General features: G+C 37.0%; 1 protein-coding gene across 2 annotated transcripts; it reads left to right on the forward strand.

The window, feature by feature from the left end:
• The first annotated feature begins 5788 nt into the window (after positions 1 to 5788).
• entpd3 (ectonucleoside triphosphate diphosphohydrolase 3) lies at positions 5789 to 20235 on the forward strand. Of its 2 annotated transcripts, none has more exons than XM_007545537.2 (10): positions 5789 to 6076; positions 10968 to 11121; positions 11705 to 11822; positions 12037 to 12196; positions 12535 to 12694; positions 12818 to 13045; positions 14213 to 14476; positions 14563 to 14673; positions 15222 to 15359; positions 16255 to 20235. In XM_007545537.2, the coding sequence occupies exons 2-10, from the start codon at positions 10969 to 10971 to the stop codon at positions 16441 to 16443; spliced, it is 1521 nt and encodes a 506-aa protein (XP_007545599.1). In that variant the 5' UTR covers positions 5789 to 6076; position 10968; the 3' UTR covers positions 16444 to 20235. The 2 variants fall into 2 exon arrangements, with proteins under 2 accessions (XP_007545599.1, XP_016525006.1); XM_016669520.1 differs by having other exon boundaries at positions 5790 to 6076; positions 10984 to 11121.
• The last annotated feature ends 1221 nt before the right edge of the window (positions 20236 to 21456 follow it).

Below are 21456 nucleotides of genomic sequence, written 5' to 3' on the forward strand. Positions count from 1 at the left end.
AAACACACTCTGTCATTTCAAAAACAGAACATCACAATGAAACAACATTGTGGTGGTGTGATGGTCTTGCCCTGCTTTCTTCCTTCATGACCAGGGTGAGTGGCTGCAGGCAAAAGTCCAATTAATTACTGGTTGTAGGAGAAAATTACTTTTTCACATACAGTAACAGTTCGGGAAGCTATTGTTACCTAATAAACATTATTTGAAGTTTATGTTTTGCAAAAAAATACGCTTTCACATCATTGTCTATTTATTATATTTAATATCCATTGAGTATTTTAAATGTAGGTCCCACAGAGTTTTGTACACAGCATTGTCATTTTTAATTCTTAATGTTCCTAACTTTTTTTTTATGTTTTTTTTTTTTTTTTCTACAAGAACAGTTTTGAGGTTAAAAACTTCAGGGGAAAAAAAAGAGATAACAATTCAGTCGAATCCTGTGAAAACCCAACAGCTCTAATGTTTTGGATTTTTGGAAATGTACCTCAGACGAGCTCGCATAGATATCTTGCATTCACTTCACAAACTGCAAAGTAGGACTTTGATGTCGAAAATGCATGACAGCCTTTCAGGATGTAACTTAGGCGGCATGTCTCAGAGCAGCAACAAAGAACAACCTCCCGGAGCCCTTCCTGTTCCTGAGGAACAAACTCGGCCTGAATTACCTCTCTCAGTCATTTGTTGTTTGAGCTTATTTGCTGAAAGCTCGTCCAGGACACACTTTTCACTTGGGAGGCATCAGATGGGAAAATATTGCAATCTGGTGGTCATCAGCACATAACTGAATCTTAAGTCACAACTTGAAACCTCAGAGATCACATTACACGGGCAGCATTTAATGGTTGGTGCTGAGCTGTACACTGGCTGCAGTTCACTCTAATACTTAATAGATAATTCTGTTACGATGAGAGTTTCCTGGTAAGTGTATGGCAGTTTTAGCGTGCGAGATGAATAGGATTTTATTACATCTCGCTGGTGGAGATTCTTCTGTAATTTCACTTCTTGGGAGGAAGACGGTCTTCTGAAATGTACAAAAGAAAGAAGGCAGATTAAGATGGAGGGTGGAGGGGGAGGGATGGTAAAAAGATGGGTTGAAAGTGCACCAGCCCACACAATAAACAGCACATTAGACATGAGAGATCATTTTCTGCCAGTTTAACAACTGAAGGAGCCCATTATGAATCGTGCCTGTATGTGTCCAGTGTGGTTGTCTGAGCAGTATTGCGCATGCCGAACTTTAAGTTACAAGCTGTGAACCCTGTGATGCAGATTTATAACGGAATATAACTCACTGTTTGCTGTTTGATCTGATACCAAAAAAAAAAAATCAAGATAACCAGAATTCAACAGATTAAAAAAAACTAACAACAGCAGTACCCCTCATGAACTCCCCCCTTCTCCTTACAGATTTGCAAGATCCCAAACTTATATTGCACCTGTTCTGACATTTTAAAATGCAGTACTTACCAATCTTTTAGCTCCGGCTTCAAGTTGAATAATAACAGTTGTGATTCAGTCATTCTTTTTCATTTATTATTTATCAGGTTATCAGTCTGAAATTAATTTGTTGCTTTCCCGTCATCCATCTGAAACAAATAGGTTTCTTTCAATTGTATTTCTCACTAATGTAGTTTATGATCAATTAGAGGTAAGCACACTCCAACTACGTTTACTTAACTTGTAAATCTATTATCATTTAATGTAATATAAAGATATGTGTACTTAAGATTTTATAAATACAAACAAACTAACAAACAAACAAGCACAAATGTATATACTGAGCTATGATCAATTGCTTCAACTAATGCAAATTAAAGAGTAAATGTCTAAAATAATGAACTGGCACTGATTTTTAACGGGGCAGTATTATGTATTTTCTAAGCACATAGTGTCATTTAATAGCACATTCAAGTCTCAGTTGTTATAAAAATCCAGTATTTATCAAATGTGACTCAAAGGAAATTTGGCCTTGCATTTAACACCTTGAAATTGGGCCTCTGTCTCTTTAAGAAGCTCCTGTTCTTTCCAGCGCTCTGCCAACGTCAGAACAGCACCCCTCAATTAAGCCTTTAGCTTTGCTCTTGAGAAGTGGAATGGAACAGAAATCATTTGAAAATCAGGATTTAGTTAGTATTCTGAAAGGCTTTTCTTTTGCAATTTCACAGCAATAAAATGGGCTTCTCCCACCTGGCATCCGAGTGAAAATACCACATGTTGCTGGATGTGTGGTATTTGGAGCATCAAACAGAGATGCAGTGTTAAAAAATAAATGATTTTTACCTAAAACAGTCTCAAACAGTGACCAGTCTGGCTTGATGAAGGCTTTATGGTCAACTTACACAGGTGATTAAAAAAAAGGCAAAGCTGGCTTTCACAGGAGAAAAAAAAAGCACAATTATGATTTATATATATATATATATATATATATATATATATATATATATATATATGACTTTATGACTGCTTGGTCAATGTTTTAGTGATTATTGCTCCTGCAAGCATCTTATAACCACAGACCAGGCCAGGAGACAGCTGGAGAGGTTCCATCAGCGTAAGGCTGCAGGACCCGATGGCATGTCCCTCAGGACTCTAAAGACCTGTGCCAGCCAACATGCCCTCTACTTAGACGCCTCTTCAACCTAAGCCTGAGTCAGGAGGAAGGGGAAAAAAAATGAAATCACAAACATTAAATTGAGGAACGAAAGAAACACCAACGCTTGTATCCTGAAGAGACATTGACGCTTGGACTTGCTCTATTATTGTCTAAAAGTATCTTCTAGAAATAGCAACAAATATGAGTCAAGAAAAGAAAAAATAAACAAATCCCAAAAATCAAGATGATAATTCAAGGTGATTTACACTTACTACTTCAGCATGAATTCACCTGCATGAATTCATGCAGGTGATCTTCTTTCTAGATCTTCTAGTAAGAAGATCTAGAATGAACACACATCAGCCTCACTTTGAAAGAAACAGCCCTGCAGCTTCAATAGATGTCTGTAATCTGCATCCACCATGCTTCTTCTATTTCTTCTCATTGTGGAAATTAAATTTTAAAAGTTCTGCCTTTCCGGTTCACTTCAACCGGCAGGTTTCAGGTCTCACATTTGGCAGCTAAAAATATTTTACATGCACTGTCTGCTGAAGGAGAAATGCGATTCACATTGACTGAACCGATACTTGCCTCTTTTTGAAGACAGGATGAAGACAATGAGAAAACAGATTTGTTAAATATTACATAAAAAAAAAGTCAACATACATACAGGGGTGTTTTCCACTGTCAGCTCACTGTGCATCACTTTCTCCCTTCCTCTATATCCTCATTACACACTCGCCAGCATTTCCAGGAAATCAAATAATGAAGTTTATAGATGACACCACAGCAGCGGGACTCATTTCATAAGAAGATGAGTGGCCTATCAAAACCACTCTGACTGGGTGGTGTTCACTGAGCAATCTCAGAAAACTAAATGACTTGGTTTTAACTTTTTCTTTTTTGATCACATTTTACATGGCTACTAATAAACTGGAGTGTGTCTGGTTTTCATTCATGTTTTTTGGTACATAGTGGTGTTTTTGATGTATCTGTTACTTTTATTGATTGGACCTTGTAGGAAAGATGATCTTAACTTTATTGTACTGTGAAACAGTACAAAAAATTTTTTGTACTGTTTCACAGTACAATATAAAAAAAAAGCAATAAAGTCATTCATTCGTTCTAATGTTTAATTGTTCAATGTAAATTCAGATACCCTATTCTTCAAATTGTAACAATTCAACTTTCTGGCTTCCCCTGCTGGGCTTGCGACATGTTGTACATTACTTAATGTTTATCACAGCACGATAATTGTTTTCATTCATTTTGTAATCAAATCTGCTTTGCAAAGTTCTGAAAGCCTGAAAGCAGATCAGGATCCAAACACCAATTTGGAAAGAGTTTTTTTTTTTTTTTCTTCCCCTGGCCAGACAGGGAATCCAAGCTAAAAGGAGGAACACAAAACATGACTTGACAAGAGCACTCACCAGACTGGATGTGGTTCTTTCACTGAATATCAGCATAGGTAAATAAATGACTCAGTTAAAACGAAATGACTTACAGAACTTGAACATAGTGTTCTGAGAAACAAAACACAAACACAAAAACTAGGCAACAAACTCAAGAACAAACACGGGAACCTGTAAGATCCCAGACAACTACCAAAACCAAACATTATGATTGAAAAGCACAAGACACTGGTCTGATTTTGCAAAAACTTGAGAAGGTGACATTTACTGTGCTTTGACTAGAAATGCTCAACTCACTGAAACACTGAAACAGAAAGTACCTCCATCTTGTCATTCCGGTACACAACACAACTACGCTTGGACTAGAAAATCATTTTATTTTTCACTTGAGATACATCTATAGTGGATTTACCTTAATTGATTTTATTTCTAAAAATAAAAAAAATAAATAACTCCAGAGTATTCAATCCACACTAGTGGTTGTAGACTTTTTTGAAAGATAAGGACCACCTCAGTAAATCCAAAACTTCCCGAGTATGGACAGATATTTTACAGGACTTTAACTTTTCTCACAAACCTTGATCTCAAATCCAATATGGCTCCAGAGTGTCTGTGATATTGTGATAGCTGTTTTAATAACATGGATCTTTTCTCTTCTGATGGTATTCATGGCATTAAAACGTTCACAATTATACTGCACAACCACATTTGTCAAGAGGGGATTTTTATTGACTTAATTATCACGAGCACATATAAGTTTTAAAAATGTTCTTGTGTTGTGGAATCCATTTTCGGTTGTTTTGGAGGCTGTAATGCTTCTATTTGAATAGAAAAATAAAGAAAGCTTTGCAACCAAAACTCCCTGATTCATTGGGGTCAGTCATCTTTGCTGTTTCGTTGATTGTCTCAAAGTGACATAGAGTGTCTGATGGGTAAATAATCTATGGTGCAATAAACAACAAAAAAAAGTATTCCAACTTTAAGCCAAAACCTTAATCTTTTGCTTTTATATATTTTTGGACATTTTAATAACAAACAGCTGGTGCCATTGCAAAAAGTGTGAGAACCAACTCAGGTTTATTGTATCAAAGAAAGATGAAGCAATGAAAGATTATTTCTATCTGCAAAGAATATGTTACACTTAAAGAGCTGCTTTGCTTGTTATTCTTTGCTCTCAATGTTATTGATCTTCTGTTAAATGACATTGCATGGGTAGACATGTCAAAAAAACAAAACAAAACAAAACAAAAAAACTGTTCTCATCTCCATAGAAAGCAAAATTGGAACATGTCTCTGCATGTATGCACAGAAACCGTGAACCCAAATAAAAGCAAACTTTCAGTAGTTGACGGTCTGATCGGCAGGCTAAGCAAACACACCAGCGTGGTGTGACATACAACAGGATATGTTCATACAACGAACACCCTGCTAAGACGATCTCCCGTAAATGACTCATGGGATCCACTGTCACTAATTCAACCCGGCATCTGAGGAGGAATCTGCAGGTTTCAACGCATCTTTCAGTGTTGGCAGAGTCTTTTAGCATTTGCTTCCCCGATTGCCCCTCAGATCAGAGCTTTTAAATAAGAGCTGACTTTATGATAACACTCACCGCAGATGCTCAGCCACACTGCACTTTATCCTATATTGATTGTATCCTTTAACTCCTTCTGTCTCCCCCCGCCCCCTAGCCCATCACAATTTTTATTCATTTTCACAAACTCTACTTTTCTATTTGCTGACCAGACAGACAGTCAGGCAGCTGTAGCGGTCCTGTACCCGTCTCCGGCTCATTTTCGCTGGTTTGTTGTACAGGTTTACGTGGAGTGTGGCATGTGTATAGAACATACTGCTCCTCCCATTATTCTGTTCACCCTCTCTTTCACTACTCATATTCTTGTGGGGAAGTCACAGTTTCAGCCTCTCCTCCTCACACAACTCACTTGCTTCTTAACTTCCTCTCTTTTCATCTCTCAGTTGCTCCCTCGTTTCCTGCTGTGTTCAGTTACCCCGTCCTGTGAGCTATCTTACTCCCACTCCCTGCCCTCATCTGCAAAGCGAGCTCTGCACGGTAAGATAAAAACACACTTTGTTGCATGCAATCATTGACATGTCATCACGCACTGTGTTTTTCTAAATGAAATATGTATTTATATTCTAAACTGGACTTATGAATACAGATCTTTTTTTTTGTACTGTTGTAATGCTCACTCTGATCTACTGTACTGTACCTAAGACTGTTAATGTCAAATACTCATGCTGAGAAGAATCAACTTGTGGAAGCACAGGGGATTAAATATCAGAAAATGCTGGAGATTTGAGATCCTAATCTTAATGGTCATACATGGGCAATTGAACTATTCAGTGGTTAGATTCCTTCAGTCGGTGAGTACAGATTAAAATTTTGCTGCACAGCGTATCATGTTTGCCTTGCAGACAGGGTGGTGGAAAAGGGGTGTGATGGGAGTGAGAAAGAACATCTGCTCTTTTCTAGTTAAGCAAAGGCTAAATGTATTTGTAGAGTAGGATAAAGCAAAAGTTTTAGGTTCACAGTATTTTGGTCTAATCATTATTTCTTTACAACAACCCAGATTCTTAACTTGTACCCTGCATCATTTTTGATTGAATTTCATGGTTATTTATTTCGTATTCTTTCACAGCTCTGGAGGTTCAACGCATGCCTAGAAACAGAGACTGACATTACACAGTTGAGCTACAATAAATAAATACATGAATAAATGAATAGATCTTTATTTATCTATGATCTGGCTAAACCAGTGAAGTGTAATTGCAGTTTCAGACAGTCAAGAAGATTTGAAAAAAAAAAAAACAAAAAAAAAAAACGCAAAGGGATTAAAAAAAGTGTAATTTACCTTTAAAAGTAGAAAAAAAAAGCCTTTGTAGCCTCCAGAAACCAAATATCGTCCAGTTTCACTTTTCAGGGTCGAAAGCTTCTTGAAGAGCTGAAAACATGTAACATTAACTCAGATAAGCTGACATGGGAAAAGAAAAATAAGTCAGATAAACTGCTGTATATCTCCTTCAGAGAGAATCATTACCAGTTCCATGGTGGGATTTCTCCAGGGGAAAAGACAATTTTCCCCAAGAGAAATGTCTAAAGTAGAGGTAAGAAACTGTGAGTGCTTTCATGAGCAACAAGTGCGTTTAACAAATAAAAGTTCAGTATAGTAACTCAATATTATTTTTTATTCAAAAAATAGTTGAGCTGAAAAGTGTGTGAGTGAGTATCACATTTTCTCAGACTTTAAGGTTCTGGAAGATTATGTAATTTACTGTTCAAACTAATTTAACTGTTCTACTGTTCTTATTTTCCCAAATCTGCTCAATAAGAACTCAATTAAAACTGTTTTGTTTTTCAATCATTTTCCACTGTAATTTGCATATATTTCCATCCATTTTTCTTCTCTAGTCAGGAAAAAAACATGATATGCTGCTTCTGTGGGACAGGTGTTTCCACACTGTAGAACATACTAGAAAATGAAGAGGAAATCCACCAATGACACTTATTTTCTCCCAGTTCAGTTTATCAACAGTGTAAGTTTTTGGAGTGAATTCACTTCATGTTGTAGAATGGACACAGACACTTAGACTTTCAACTCAGAATGTGACAAATGCAGGACTCAAATGTGTAAAATGATAACTAAATCTTGGCTCTTTTTCTAGACAGATCATTTGAATTTTTAACTTCTTGCATTTTGGAAATTCTCTGTTCATGCTTTTTAAATAACATGACCTGACAATGCCATAATATTAAAAAGTATATATATAAAAAAAACACACAAAAATCTCTGTGTGATCAATTAAAGTAATCTGGAAAATGAATGATATATAGTTAATCTCAAGGGAGCATTGTTGCCGGAGTTCTGGTGTAATTTAATCTTTCCCTTTGATGTAATTAAATGTTGATGAATGAGTAGAATGAGTAATTACTTTTCCTTTTTGTTCTCTTTTTCTTTGCGTTCTGTCTTATTCAATGAATCCTAAACCATATAATTTTCACTGTATGTTAATATGAATGCTAGGTTTGCTAGACTGTCAGATTGCAACATTAACAAGACTGTTTGTGGTTAGACACAACTTATAAAATCTTGATTAGATCAGCACTTGAGTCACTGGAATTTTCTAACCAACACAATATGCTCTGACACACGAAAGATAAAATCAGTCAGTCGTCTCACCACACGATTATCCAGTATGGTTTTAAACGTTCCTGGTGGATAAAATGAAAACTAATTTCTTCTTATTATATTATTATAAAACCGTTTATGGAGAAGTGGGTGCAGTATGAACTATGATAAAATGATATTAATTGCATAACAGTCAGAAAACGTAAAAATGAGGAATGACACTCAAGAACTTGAACATGACTAAACATTAGACATTTTTACTAATGTCTTTTTGAGATGCAAAATTAGATCACTGCATACCAGCAGAAGGAGATTAGCAAAAAAAAAAAAAAGAACAAACAGAAATGTTTTTCTGACATGCAATGTGATTCAATCAATCAGTGTCATCGCTTTTAAACTGTTTTTTGATCTGGTTTAAACTTCTGCATATGCTTTAATTTGCATATGCAAATTAAAACATTGCATATGCATTGCATAAATTTTAATTGCAATGTGGTCAAAGGGTGACCTCTCTCTCCTGGCTACACAAACGTAGCCAGGTTGTTGTGTGTTGCATGAACTAGATTTTAAATTGGGCAAATTCGCAACACATGTCCTATTATAATATAGTAAGCTATAGCTTTTCCCCCTGCTTGCAATCATGAAACTAGCAATACTTCAGATCAATCCTTCCCTGCAGCAGACTTCTGCATTATAAAAGCAGAACTGCCGAAGTAGAAGTCAGCATCACTTTTCACTTTTGATGGTTGGGGCATCATTTTTCAATTTAGAGCTATTAGGAACTCTTTATAGTCTTGTTTAATGAAAAGGGGGATGCATGCATTTTTTCAGCACTCGTAAAGAAATGTGTGTATCTTGCTTCCTGAACCACAGCAATATGAAGACACACAGCAGACACCAGGTTCTTACCTTTGAGGAAATATTTTCTTTGCTACGCTTTGCCTAAATTTTCAGTTTATAACTTTGTTTATTGCCAGAAAGAACTTCTTTTAAAGCCTCAGTTATTATTACAACTCCACTCTTCTGTGAAGCCTATGTGACATAAATGTTGTCACATGTTCCCTGGTAGGACCTTGGGCTACACTTACAGTAGCCCAGATTTCTGTGACCTCAGAGACAACAATAAACCCATTCAAAGGGTTCTGCAAAAAAACAAAAACAAAAAAAAAACACCAGTCAATAATGAAAATGACAAAACAAACTGAAGTAAAAGAAGGGGCAAATTAACAGTGCAGTTTTATAGAGTGAGAAGAGATTGGCTACATGCAATAGCGTTCAAGTCAGAAATCTCTTTGACAGTCATGGAGAGATATGTCAGGTCAAGTCAAGTTAACTCATGTTTATTTATGTAGCACATTTCAGCAACAAGGCAGTTGAAAGTGATTTACACCAGAAAGCATAATACAGTGAGCAATTACAAAACAGCAATAAAAATTACATTTGTCAAATGCCATCATCAAGCAAGTACACATTTAATATATTCCAGTTACTATGAATTAAAGGCAATTCAAAACAGGTGGGTTTATAGCCTTGATTTAAAGGAACTCATGTTCCTGCAGATACGTTCAGCTTGTTAATGCCAAGGAGTGCTGGGTTCAGTTTATTAATGACTCCAACATTACTCATAGTGAATTCTCAGTGCAGTGTCCCAGTATCTCCAAATCTGTGCACAACAAAGTATTTTTATACCTGTTGATGGATTACATTCTGGATAAACCATTACAGTCACTTCTGACTCATGAACACTTGATATGGTATAAAATCTTCAGCGACGACAATTTGTGTACCTGTGCACCCTTGTCTCTTAGTGGATTCGGGGGGGATGCTGGTGCCCACCTCCAGCTAACGAGAGGCGGGGTACACCTTGGACAGGTCGCCAGTCTGTCGCATTATGATCAATCAGTGGAGACCATATCGCTTTGGTCATAATAATAAAGGACATTACCTCCCTCTGTTTAAGGGCATGGAAATCACACATTATAAGTTACTTTCACCTCACATATTTTTTATTTTATTTTTTGCAATGTATAAGACTTTGCAGTACCAGAAATCTCTCTCCAGATGTATTTACGTTACAGCCCAACTTATCTGGAGAGAAACACTCCTTTCTGTCACTGAATATAAACAACTCAGGCTGAGTGGTTCCAGGCACACCTTTACTCAGAATATATATCCATATTGTTCGTGGTTTGCATAGACAGAAAGTTGGAATGGGTAACAGAGACCATATCTAATTATCTAAAGAGGTGGACTTTCCTGTCCAAGGCTGCAATCAAATATAATCACAAATATTTCAGATTATCTGTTGTTTGTCTGTGTGTTTGTGTATGTCATATATTCTTTAAAAGACTTGAGAGACTACATGTATTTGAGCGTGAATATTATCCTGCACTGAGGGCATAATTAATGCTGGGTTCAAGACGTACCTCATTTCAGTGACAAAAAAAATGCTGCTGTGTATCCTTTGTTTTACTGTAACCTCAGAGTCAATACACCAAACCTAAAAGCAGGGTTGTCCTGTTAAAGGCATTACTTCAGATGCTGCATGTGGCTTATCAGAGCTGTTTTGTGCCTATTAGGGTACTTTCCTTCTCATTTGCTGACATTCGCTTGTTTGGCTCTCATCCATTATTGCTATTATTGCTGCCAACATTTTTTTATTTTTATTTTTTTAACCCCAGCTCAAAGTAAATAAAGTAAAGCTTGCGGTCATTGTTTATCATCACTCTTCAGACCTCCATATTCATCACTGTAACATGACAGCTGAGAGCCTTTTAGTGACAGCTTCACTTCTACTTTTTGTTTTGGCTCTAGCATGCTTTGCCAACAGGAAATGGGTTCCAAAAAGAAAATGGGCTACAAGTGTCGCATAGCAGGAGTGATGCTCCTATTGATTGGAAGCATTGCTGCCCTTATTGTTGTTGCTGTCGTCCAGGACAAGTTAAAGGTTAAGAAGTATGGATTAGAGGTGAACACACACACACACACAAGCACATCAACACACATGCACACAAGTGAGTCTTTCTGTCTTCTCAAGGACTTTGCCTTGGCTTCTGTTCATTTTTCATTCATTTTTGTAATCTAAACCTGAGTTTTACCCTGAATCTAACTGTTGCCAGTATGTGCCTAACCCTACACTGCAAAAACAGCACTACTCCCTATGGGGCTCAATGCTAGGGCCCCATAGGGAGCAGTTGGTCCCCACAGCATTGCATTAGTTGAAAAAAAGGTCCATACGTTGTATCAAACATTAATCAATCGCACAAGGACACATACACACACATGCATGAGAAGAATAATATCTACAGATTTATACAATGTACCTGCACAATCACACACTTTCAAGACATTATCAAGGTAGAGCTCAGCTACTGGTTCCCCTGGTTTATAGTGTGAGACAAGAAAACAACAATAACAACAACAACAACAAAAAAGGTCAGCCAGCAGTTAGATGCACCTTTGCTTCACTGTAAAAGATGTAGTCTTTACATATACAGTTTGCAAAACTTTCACATGGAGGGCTGATGTTTTCCTGCATGCTTTTTCCTCAGTTTGGCATTGTGATAGACTCCGGTTCCTCTCGCTCCAATGTCTACCTGTACGAATGGCCTGGGGAGAAGGAGAACGAGACCGGGGTGGTGACTGAAAGAAAGAACTGTAAAGTTAAAGGTAAGTGAAGTGGCTGCATAATGTTGGTAGAAATGTTTCAACTTTTTCTAACAGCAACTCAGCAAAGTCAAAATATTCAACTAGTGTAATCCAAATGAATTTGGAGGTGTTGTTTGTGGTTATGTTTAATGTTTCACATAAACCTCCGTTAAACAGTTTCAAATGCAATGTTTGTTTTTGAAGGAATAATCCAAACACAGATTTGTGCCTCCAGGGGCTCCTATCTCAGAACTCGAGGTCAGTTCCAAGGAAGATGAAAAAACTTTTAAAGGATTTCAAGACTGCATGGATAAAATCAAGAATCACATTCCTGAAGAAAAGCACAAAACCACACCCCTGTTTCTGGGAGCGACAGCTGGGATGCGTCTGTTAGAGTAAGAAAGAGACAATATCCTAAACCACACCGTTGTTTTTAAACTGTGCTATATTTAGTAATGAAATGCTAAGTCTTTGTTTATCAGTTCCAAAGAAAAAATCAAGGAATGGAGTTAGAAGAGGTACTGCTCTCCCTATTTACCTCCAAAATTATAAGAAGCAGAGGGTTTCAATTTCTGATTAGAAGATAAATACATAAATTAACTGGTAGGTTTTAGGAAAGCACAGAATAAACTCAGAGAAGGTACAGGCCGTATTGTGAGGACATAGTTTCAGAATTGCACTTTCTATAGCAATTTGCTGTGCGATTGATTATTGTTTGTGTCTTGCTTTTAAGAATGAAAGATGAGAAAAGAGCCAATAAAATCATGGGAAAACTCAGAGACTTCCTGAGTAAACAAGACTTCCAGTTCCACAAAGCTTCCATCATCACCGGACAGGAAGAGGGGCTGTACGGGTGGATCACAGTGAATTACCTGAAGGAAAATTTCCTACAGGTGAGACTTGAGAGTGTACTTGTCCATTTAACTGTTTAAATTATAGAAACACAACTGCTCTGTGAACAGGAGCAGGGTAAGGTATGGTTGCTTTTCCCTAAATTATTCCAATTACATTTGTAGAAAAACATGTGGAACACTTACGTTCATCCAAATGGAGCAGAGACAGTCGGGTCTATGGATCTCGGCGGAGCATCAACACAGATCGCCTTCCAAGTTCAGGAACGTGGGGAGGGGGCTGACTACAAGAGTGTCAAGCTGTATGGTTATCCCTACACTGTCTACACACACAGTTTCCTCTGCTACGGCAAAAATGAGGCTGACAAGAAGGTTTTGGACAAAGTAATCAGGGTATGCAACTTCTACTAGGTATTCTTAATGCCTTCATATTCTGTCTTTATGAATCAGTGCTTTAAAATTATTCCTTTTGAGTTTTGTATCTACCTTCTTAGTACATCAAGATACTGATTAAAAAAAAAATCTAAAAAGCTCAATATCATTTTGATTTGCTGTAGGGCATCTGTGAAAATCAATTTTCAGGTCCTGTGCAGAATCTCAATTGAATTCAGGTCTGGAGTTTGACTTGGCCATTCCAAAATATGAATATATATAATATATTATAACCATTCCATTGTTCCTCTGGTTTTCTGAAAGATGTTTAAGACTTGAAATATATATTTTAGAACATTTATTCATTAATGTTCTGCAACAACTCTATAAGGTCTCCAAAGATCAGCTGCATGATTCAATATTTCATACTGTTTGCATGTTATGTGACTTCTGAAGGCAACTGGTTGCAGCGTAGGTTATTCACGGGTGTTGCCTAAAAGTCCCACTGAAACACTGAAAGTTAGTGCTTGTAATGTGGCAAGGCGTAAAAAGAGGGTGAAGGGTACTTATGCAAAGCACTAAATGTTGATAAAACAACATAAAACAGGCAGTAAAAGCTAAACAAAATAGAAAATATTGTTGTATGTAAATGCGACTGGAAACAGTGGCACCTTACTGGAATTTGCAGCAGGGCTGTCAGACCGCAAAGACCAAACTGGCCCAAAAACATTGTGAATGTGTTCAGACTAAGCTAACTATAACTGAAGAGCTAGCCGAGATTCATCAAGAAAAGAAATCCCATTCATGTGAAAGCTGATGTCCATTAATGCCCTGTTAAAAATAGATTAGTGAATACTGCTGTTCCTAACAGTCAAAGGAAAACCAGTCAAGAATGCATTATGTCATTAAGAATATTGATTGGAATGTCATTCTAGCAGCCTGTGTCAAAATCATAATTTCTCGTAACTTACAGCCCAATTTTCAAAATCAATGACAATGTGATAGGAAGAGATATATTGTGTTGGTGTACAGTGGAACTAATGTGAATACACTACAATCTGTTACCTGTATGGAAAGATGGGTTTAAGGTTTTAAAACACAAAAGCTTCTGTTAGTCTTCTAATCAAGTGCCATCATGCTCATTCTTTTTGTCTCATGATGACATGTCTTTACTTTGGACGTTTTCAGGAATCATCTGACCCAGCCTACGTAATAAATCCCTGCTACCCCAAAGGTTTCAACATTACCATACAAGCTTCATCCATTTATGACACGGTGTGCATACTGAAACCCAAAAACTACAACTCCAATCAAGAGTTCTACATGGTTGGAGGGGCCGACTCGGAAAAATGCGGGGAAATAGTGAAGTCCATATTTAACTTTCAGAACTGTTCCTCAAAGCAGTGCTCCTTCAACGGGGTGGAGCAGCCGCCAGTGACCGGAGATTTTATGGTAACACTTGTAGATCCAACTGCAGATACAAGTAAGTAGTTGTTGATCCAGAATAAATGAATGTTTGTTTCTTATGGTTCTTTTAGGCATATGCTGGATTCTTCTTCATCGCTCGAGCGCTGGAGCAGAGTGGGAAATCCGACCTTGATCAGTTCAACATTGCTGTTGGGAACTTCTGCAACACTGACTGGGCCGAGGTAGGCCATCCGAACTGATGTGAAGCTACAATAGAAAGTGCAAAGAAGAACAATATAAAGGAAGATGAGGGACACAGAAAAATAAAGCAGTGTGTTCATGAATGTGTGAAAAATAACTGATAGGTCCTCACACCCATTTGCAACCCTGCCAACACATTTTATGTGAGACTCAGACCTTTGTGAAAACCACTACCTTTAACCTCTTTGAAGTTGATAGCTGCTCATTCAAAAGAACAATCTTCCCTCACCCTTTAACGTCCTGACTGATAGACACTGAGACATTGCATCCAATATTTCCACATACCAATAGTATACACCACTATTTGAAAGATAAAAGCTTAGTATGTGTGCTACTGTTGCATTGCAAAACTGTCTTGTGTGGATGGAAATGCACTTATTGTCCTCCAACCAACAGTAGGCGCCAATCTGTTGAAAAGACCAGCTCTGCATGAATTACATTGTGCCTCTTTACTCTGACTTTAGGGATGCAGCTGGTTTTATTTGTTGTCAAACTACAATTTTCACTTTGATCTGTTTCTTGTCTTAAGCTAAAACTACAAAAGCCCTGGATCTCTGACGGATACCTCAAGACCTACTGCTTTGCCAGTCACTATGTCCTCACTCTTCTGGCAGATGGCTATAAGTTTGACAATGAGACTTGGAAAAATATTCACTTTGAACAAAAGGTAAGTAGGACAACATCTAAAACGACGTAGAAGCCTGTCTTGATTGAAAGTTTTGCTTCTATCAACTGCTTTATTTTCTGCGTTTCTGAAAATCAATGAACTGCTGTAAAACTAGAGCTTCAGAGTGCATCCATGTTGGGACTCAAGCCATCTTTAGCTGTGTAAAACATTGCTTGGGGCCACCCACTGAGTTGTATAACAGATCACTGACTCGCTAATTATTTTGTTCTGAAATAGTGGAACATATGAAAAGCATGTTTCGACAAAGACCCTCACAGAAGTGGGATTTCCCAAGTATTACACTGTGCCCATCAGTCATAAGACAAAATGAAAGACAGCGGTTCTACAAAATATCTAAACTCCAGACTGCCATTTGTCACTCATTCAGACGTTGGCCTTTAGGCACAAGGCATTTTTGTTCCTCAAATACTTGAGGCACTCCCGGATTTGAACAAAGAATTAATGTTCTCATTGGGGCTCCCTGAGGTATTATGACCGTCAGTAGGTCGTTATAGAAAGAGCCAAAAACCAGACACATGAATTTTTCTTTTTTTACTGGGGTGTTATTTGCATGTTATGACTCATCTAGTGTCTTAAAGCTGTTTGTGTTGCTTCAGCACAAAAATATTCAGTATCCGAAACTTCAAATGTCATGTATGTGCAGTGCGACGGTGAGGCTCAAAGAAAATGCAACATAAGTCTAAATCAGAAACATCTAGCTTTTTTACGAATTCAAGAACAAAAATGTGCCGTGCATTTGTATTCCTAGTCAGAACTCTATCTAGCCTCCTTCTGTTGTGCATGATTCTGCCATCTTTAGAGCTCAAACTGATTTTGGAGTAAAGAAAGCACGACTAAACATGCATGTGTGCAACCCTTCTCCTTCCCTCCTCAGATAAAGGAAACAAGCATAGGCTGGAGTTTGGGCTACATGCTGAGCATGTCCAACATGATCCCGTCTGAAGTGAAAGAAATCACTCCAATGACAAACCCGGTCTTTGCTGGTCTCATCTTTCTGTTTTCAGCTCTAATCATTGTAACAGCAGTCTTAGGATTTATCATCCTCATTCGTATTTGCTATTGATAGGTGATGAAAGGAAATTAAGGAGAGCATAGGAAATTATTTTGTTCTTTGCTGGAATGTGCTGCAGCAGCATGTGATCAAGCATGTTTGTGGAACATCACTAAATTAAGTGATGTGTTTTTTTTTTTTTCAGTTCAAACTTCTGATGCAAGAGTTACATAGAAAATGTATTTGCACTTAAGTTTATGGTTAAACATTCGTTTTTCCCAGTGCTTGCAAAAGATAAATCACATTGCAGGAGGACAACACATATTTTGCTTGCACTGGTCGATTTTTTTTTCTCAGCATCCACAGAAAAATTGTGTTTTTTTTTTTGTTTGTTTTTTTTTTGTTGAAAATATCCAAAATGTTGTTCTAATGGGAACATCAAGGAAACTTATCAGTATTTGTCCTGTTTCCTCATGATGAGGTAATGCCCCTCCACTTCCGGTGTCAGTTCTACTTTTAGGTCACAGATTCATCACACATCTATGTAAGCAGACATAAACAGGCCATCCTTTTTTATTTGAACAAAAATGAATTAGAAAGGGATGAAGGGGTGAGTCGCCTCTGAGTCGCAGTATCAGGGAACAGCAGTGCTCCTACCTGGCTTGATAATGACACGTCTTTATTGCTTATTGTAATAAATAATAAATTGTGAATGTTTTTGTTATAATTGTATTCAGAAAAACATCAAGCAGTATAGGAGGTGCGTAGCGCTGAGATAAAACCTTCAGGAAATGGCTCATTTGCACTCTTTAGGCTTTGGTTGCATTTTTTGGTCGCATTACGTAACTTTTATTTAGTAACAATGTTTTTTGGGACCATCACTGTGTTATGACAGTATACTACAATGACCCATGCAAACTCATCTGCCTCGTCCCAGTGTTCCCAGTACCAAATGCAGAAATCCAGCGCTCGGTCAGAAACAACCAATCAGAGCCAGGATGAGGGTCTTAGTGCTGTAAATCACTCTCGTGTACTAGCCGCTCACCCCACCCCCTTTTCTCAATGCTACATAACAGAATTTTTTCAACAACAGAGAATGCCATGAATGCTCAGTCTAGTTATAATGGCCGCTGATGAACAATTTTCCTGTATTGGTAAGTTGTTTTCTCCGCTATTAGCACAGTTAGCAGTGCATACACAAGAATGATTGACAGCACTTGGACCTTCCTCCTGGCTCCAATTGGTTGTTTCAGATCAGGAGTGTTGAATTTTTTCTGATGGCGATAGTAGCACTGGAAGGAGGTGAAGGAAATCAATCTTTTCACAAGTTTTCTGTCATACTGTTACAACACTTTTAATAAATATGTATATGTTACAGCTTTAAGCGATAAACAGGGCAGTGCCCAAAAAACACATCTCTGTTTTTTCTTCATCCCTCCTTTGATCATAGAAAGATTATGGTGGTAAAGCTCCAAGAACAAAAGTTTAAAATAAACATTAGTGTTTGATTATTGTCTGCAACGTTTTCACACTTTATATCAGACATTTGAAGTATTATACTTAGATGTGGAAGATCCACTTATGGAGTAACACAAAAACCAACTCTCATACATGAGATCACTGAAAAACACTTAGATGTCGTCATGTCTTATATTCCAAATTCATTCATGCAATGGTTACGTAATGTACCTAATTAAAAATAACTGTCTGTTCTTGAGGGTGTTTCATTTTAGAACAATTTTGACTGTACTTGAAAAACTGATGCATGTTTTTCATTTTATTGTACTTCCCCCACTGTTTCAATGCTTTGATAACTAACATAACTGTATAATAAACATGTTCTTTGACTGCATCTTTTGTAGTCATCTCATTACCTTCAGAATTATTCACCCATTATTCACCCATACTATAAGATTAAGTTGTTGCCTTATGTCACATTACTTGCAGTCACAGATGTACACTATTTACTTTTGATCACTTCACAGAAAGTAGCACTGCCGAACTATGTATGCAACCTTACAACATACCTTTCAGTTTATTGTAAATTGTAAAAAAACACATGAAAAAAACAGAGGCAGCCCACCAATACACAAAATATTTTGCTGTACTAATGACCAACAATCTTGAAAACACTCAAATTCCCCAAAATAGGATGATTCATATGAAAACAGGCAATAATAAACAGCTGCTTGGTTTTAATTTGAGCACACAACAAATTTGTCGGAGTTGAAGCAACATTGTGCTGAATCTATTTGGGCCTTTTCAGAATTGGTATTAGTTAGTTTCAAGTTATTCAACAAGAGATTGATCATTTTTGACTCTTCCAAGTGAAAATTACTCAATCTGTTGTTCAAATAACTCTGGAAGAGTTAAACTTATGATTGCTTGAAGCAGTATGTGTGCACATGCAATAAACCTGCCTTTAGTCTGTATGCAGAAAGCAATGCTGCACCCTAGTGGTAAGATGCTGTACAAGCCATTAAGAAATGTGGGCACTGGCTGTTTTTATAAAAAAAAAAATTTATTGAAAGTTTTGTCAAAAAAGAAAAACAAAAACAAACAAAAAACACACGTGTGAAACTACAGCAACACCCACTGGTTCTACAGACACTCAAAATCACAACTTTGAAAGACATTGGAGGCATGTGACCAAGCAAATAAAAAAATAGCGTCCTCAAAGTTTTGCATCTTCTTTTACACGCCTGTACAACAAAAACAACCTCATAAATATTACCTTTGTTTCCTCGGCCTCCTCTTTTGCTTCCAATAGTTTATTTTCCATGAGAAGTTTGTATCTGCTTAGTTTTGGTTAAAAAAAAAAAAAATCACCTTTTCTCCATCCATTTTGTCTTTTAACCTCCATCCAAAGTGATGTCGGTCTAGATGGATGTGGACTCAGAACCAGTGTGAACCACAACACGTACTCTTCTTCTCCTGCTTTCTTTCCACTCATCTGATGCACTCGTACTCAGAACAAATGTTTTGTTCATTTTTTCTTCTTCAGTCTTCATTCTGCCTTAAAATAATCAGTTGCTGTATTTCAATGGTGCATTTTTCCCGCCCCCACACACACATACACAACACAGGACACCCTCTTTCCCCAATACTGAAAAGTGTTTAGCAGCTCAAATATAAGTAATTGTCAAATGACAGTAAAAAAAATAAAATAAAAAGTTGCACAAAAAATATTGCCCTTGTAGAAGAGTGTTCATAAGCTGAAACTGTTTTGTTCTGCAGAAGTGCCCTTTTGTCTGACAGAGGTCACTGGTGTTTACACATTACATGTGTTTGGCAAGACAGACAAAACAGATTGTTTAACAGAGCGAGTTCTGCTTGTTTAAAGTGGGTTGTGAATGGCACGTCAGGATGTGTAGTCAGTGTCTCAACTGCAGAAGACAGCGACGAGAGTAATCTCAGTTTGCAGAAACTGGGGTGAATTATAATTAAAAAATAAAGGTTAGTGCTAAAATAATTGCTCTCTTTTGAGAGTTCAAGTAAATTATTTTTGCATGTATGCAGCTATGAAAATAAAATGTACTCAAATGTTTTGCGTCATGCCTTCGTAAGTTAATGCCAAGGTAATGCCCTCCGTAAAGAGTGTTTTAAAATGTATAATCTCCCATAAAATTTCATCTTATTGTAATATAATATTCCTAAAAGTATTTGACTTTTTTTCCTTAAAAAAAACATACTTGTCTTGCCTGAAAATGCATCGCATGACTTTGGTTACTAACGTAGATTTATATGTATATCATATTTTATCAATATATTAAAATCTTATTCCCACATGTACATGTGACTGCAACATATTCCTTCAGTGATCATTTGATATCAGAAACCAGATAAATAATAATAAAAAAAAACCCCAGAATGTAATCAATAAAAATTTATAACTTTTCATTCAGTGAAATGACAAAAAATGTTTGTTTTCTGTTAGCATTGAGGGATTCAGTTTTACTTTTGGTCGCTGTCTTCTGGAGGCAAGATGCTGGCGGCCTATAACTGCTCCACAGTGCCACATTTTAAACAAACAAAGTTATCTGTGCAAATCAGAGTTTGCATTCCAAATTGCGTTAATGAAATCTGTAGTGTTTTAGCAAACAAGGATTTAATTTCAGCAACTCAGCCACCTCATCATAAGCCACCGCTCTGTCGAGAACGATGCTCCTCTTCAATCATCGCTGAACTCAACATCACGGCAAACTAAGCTGCTCTTCTCGTTGAGGCAGTCGAGTTAAAGACCTACTGCATATTTTATTTTAATCTCACAAGCTGCGTTGGGGACTCTCATCCACTAAAAACCATGATAAGCAAGAATGTGTTTCACTTTTAAAAAGTGAAACAGTTGAACAAACAACAAGGAAGATCTCTTCTCTACATAATTTCTTCGTCTTTGGTATAAAATATGCCATCGGCAGCGTTTGTTCAACCGTTAAGAAAGACTCAAGAAACTGTCGACAGCTTTACTCAAACTATTGCTTATCACACATTTATAAACCCTAATTTCTTTCTTTTTTTTTATCTTATCTTCAATTTGGTTGTTGAAGTTTTTCATTTCTTTATGTTGTGAGACAAACAAAGCACACAAACAAGAACATTTGGACTGCAATGAAAAGAACAACAAAACCTGAAAATGAGACAATGTGGCGGAGAAACTGAGATTTGATCCCACCGTCACACCAAACCACATTGCCCAGGAAGCCGCGGATCAACTTTTTCAACAAGCCACTTAAAGTCTTTTTTTTTTTTGTCCATCTAATCCATCGACTTTTTTTGCACTTCACCACTTGTCATCTTCAAACTATTGTAATATCTTTTTTTTTTTAAACCTGTACAGATAGCTTTGTAGATTTCCTCTCCGAGACTCTCACAACACACTTTCAATCATTTTTTTAAAGAATTTAACACTATGGAGTCTTTTTTTCCCCCCAAAAGTCTGAGAAAATTAAGGCAATAAGAATTTAAGAAAACATTGATTTTCTAAAAAACTACTCAAATAATAAAAGAAAAAGAAAAACAGAGCTTCGTATCAGAGGAAGACAGTCTGTTTTATCCTAGACATTGCTTCCTTTATTTTTTGATAAA

The sequence above is a fragment of the Poecilia formosa genome, unplaced genomic scaffold (assembly GCF_000485575.1).
Source record: "Poecilia formosa unplaced genomic scaffold, Poecilia_formosa-5.1.2 Scaffold0, whole genome shotgun sequence".
In the NCBI taxonomy this organism is placed as follows: domain Eukaryota; kingdom Metazoa; phylum Chordata; class Actinopteri; order Cyprinodontiformes; family Poeciliidae; genus Poecilia; species Poecilia formosa.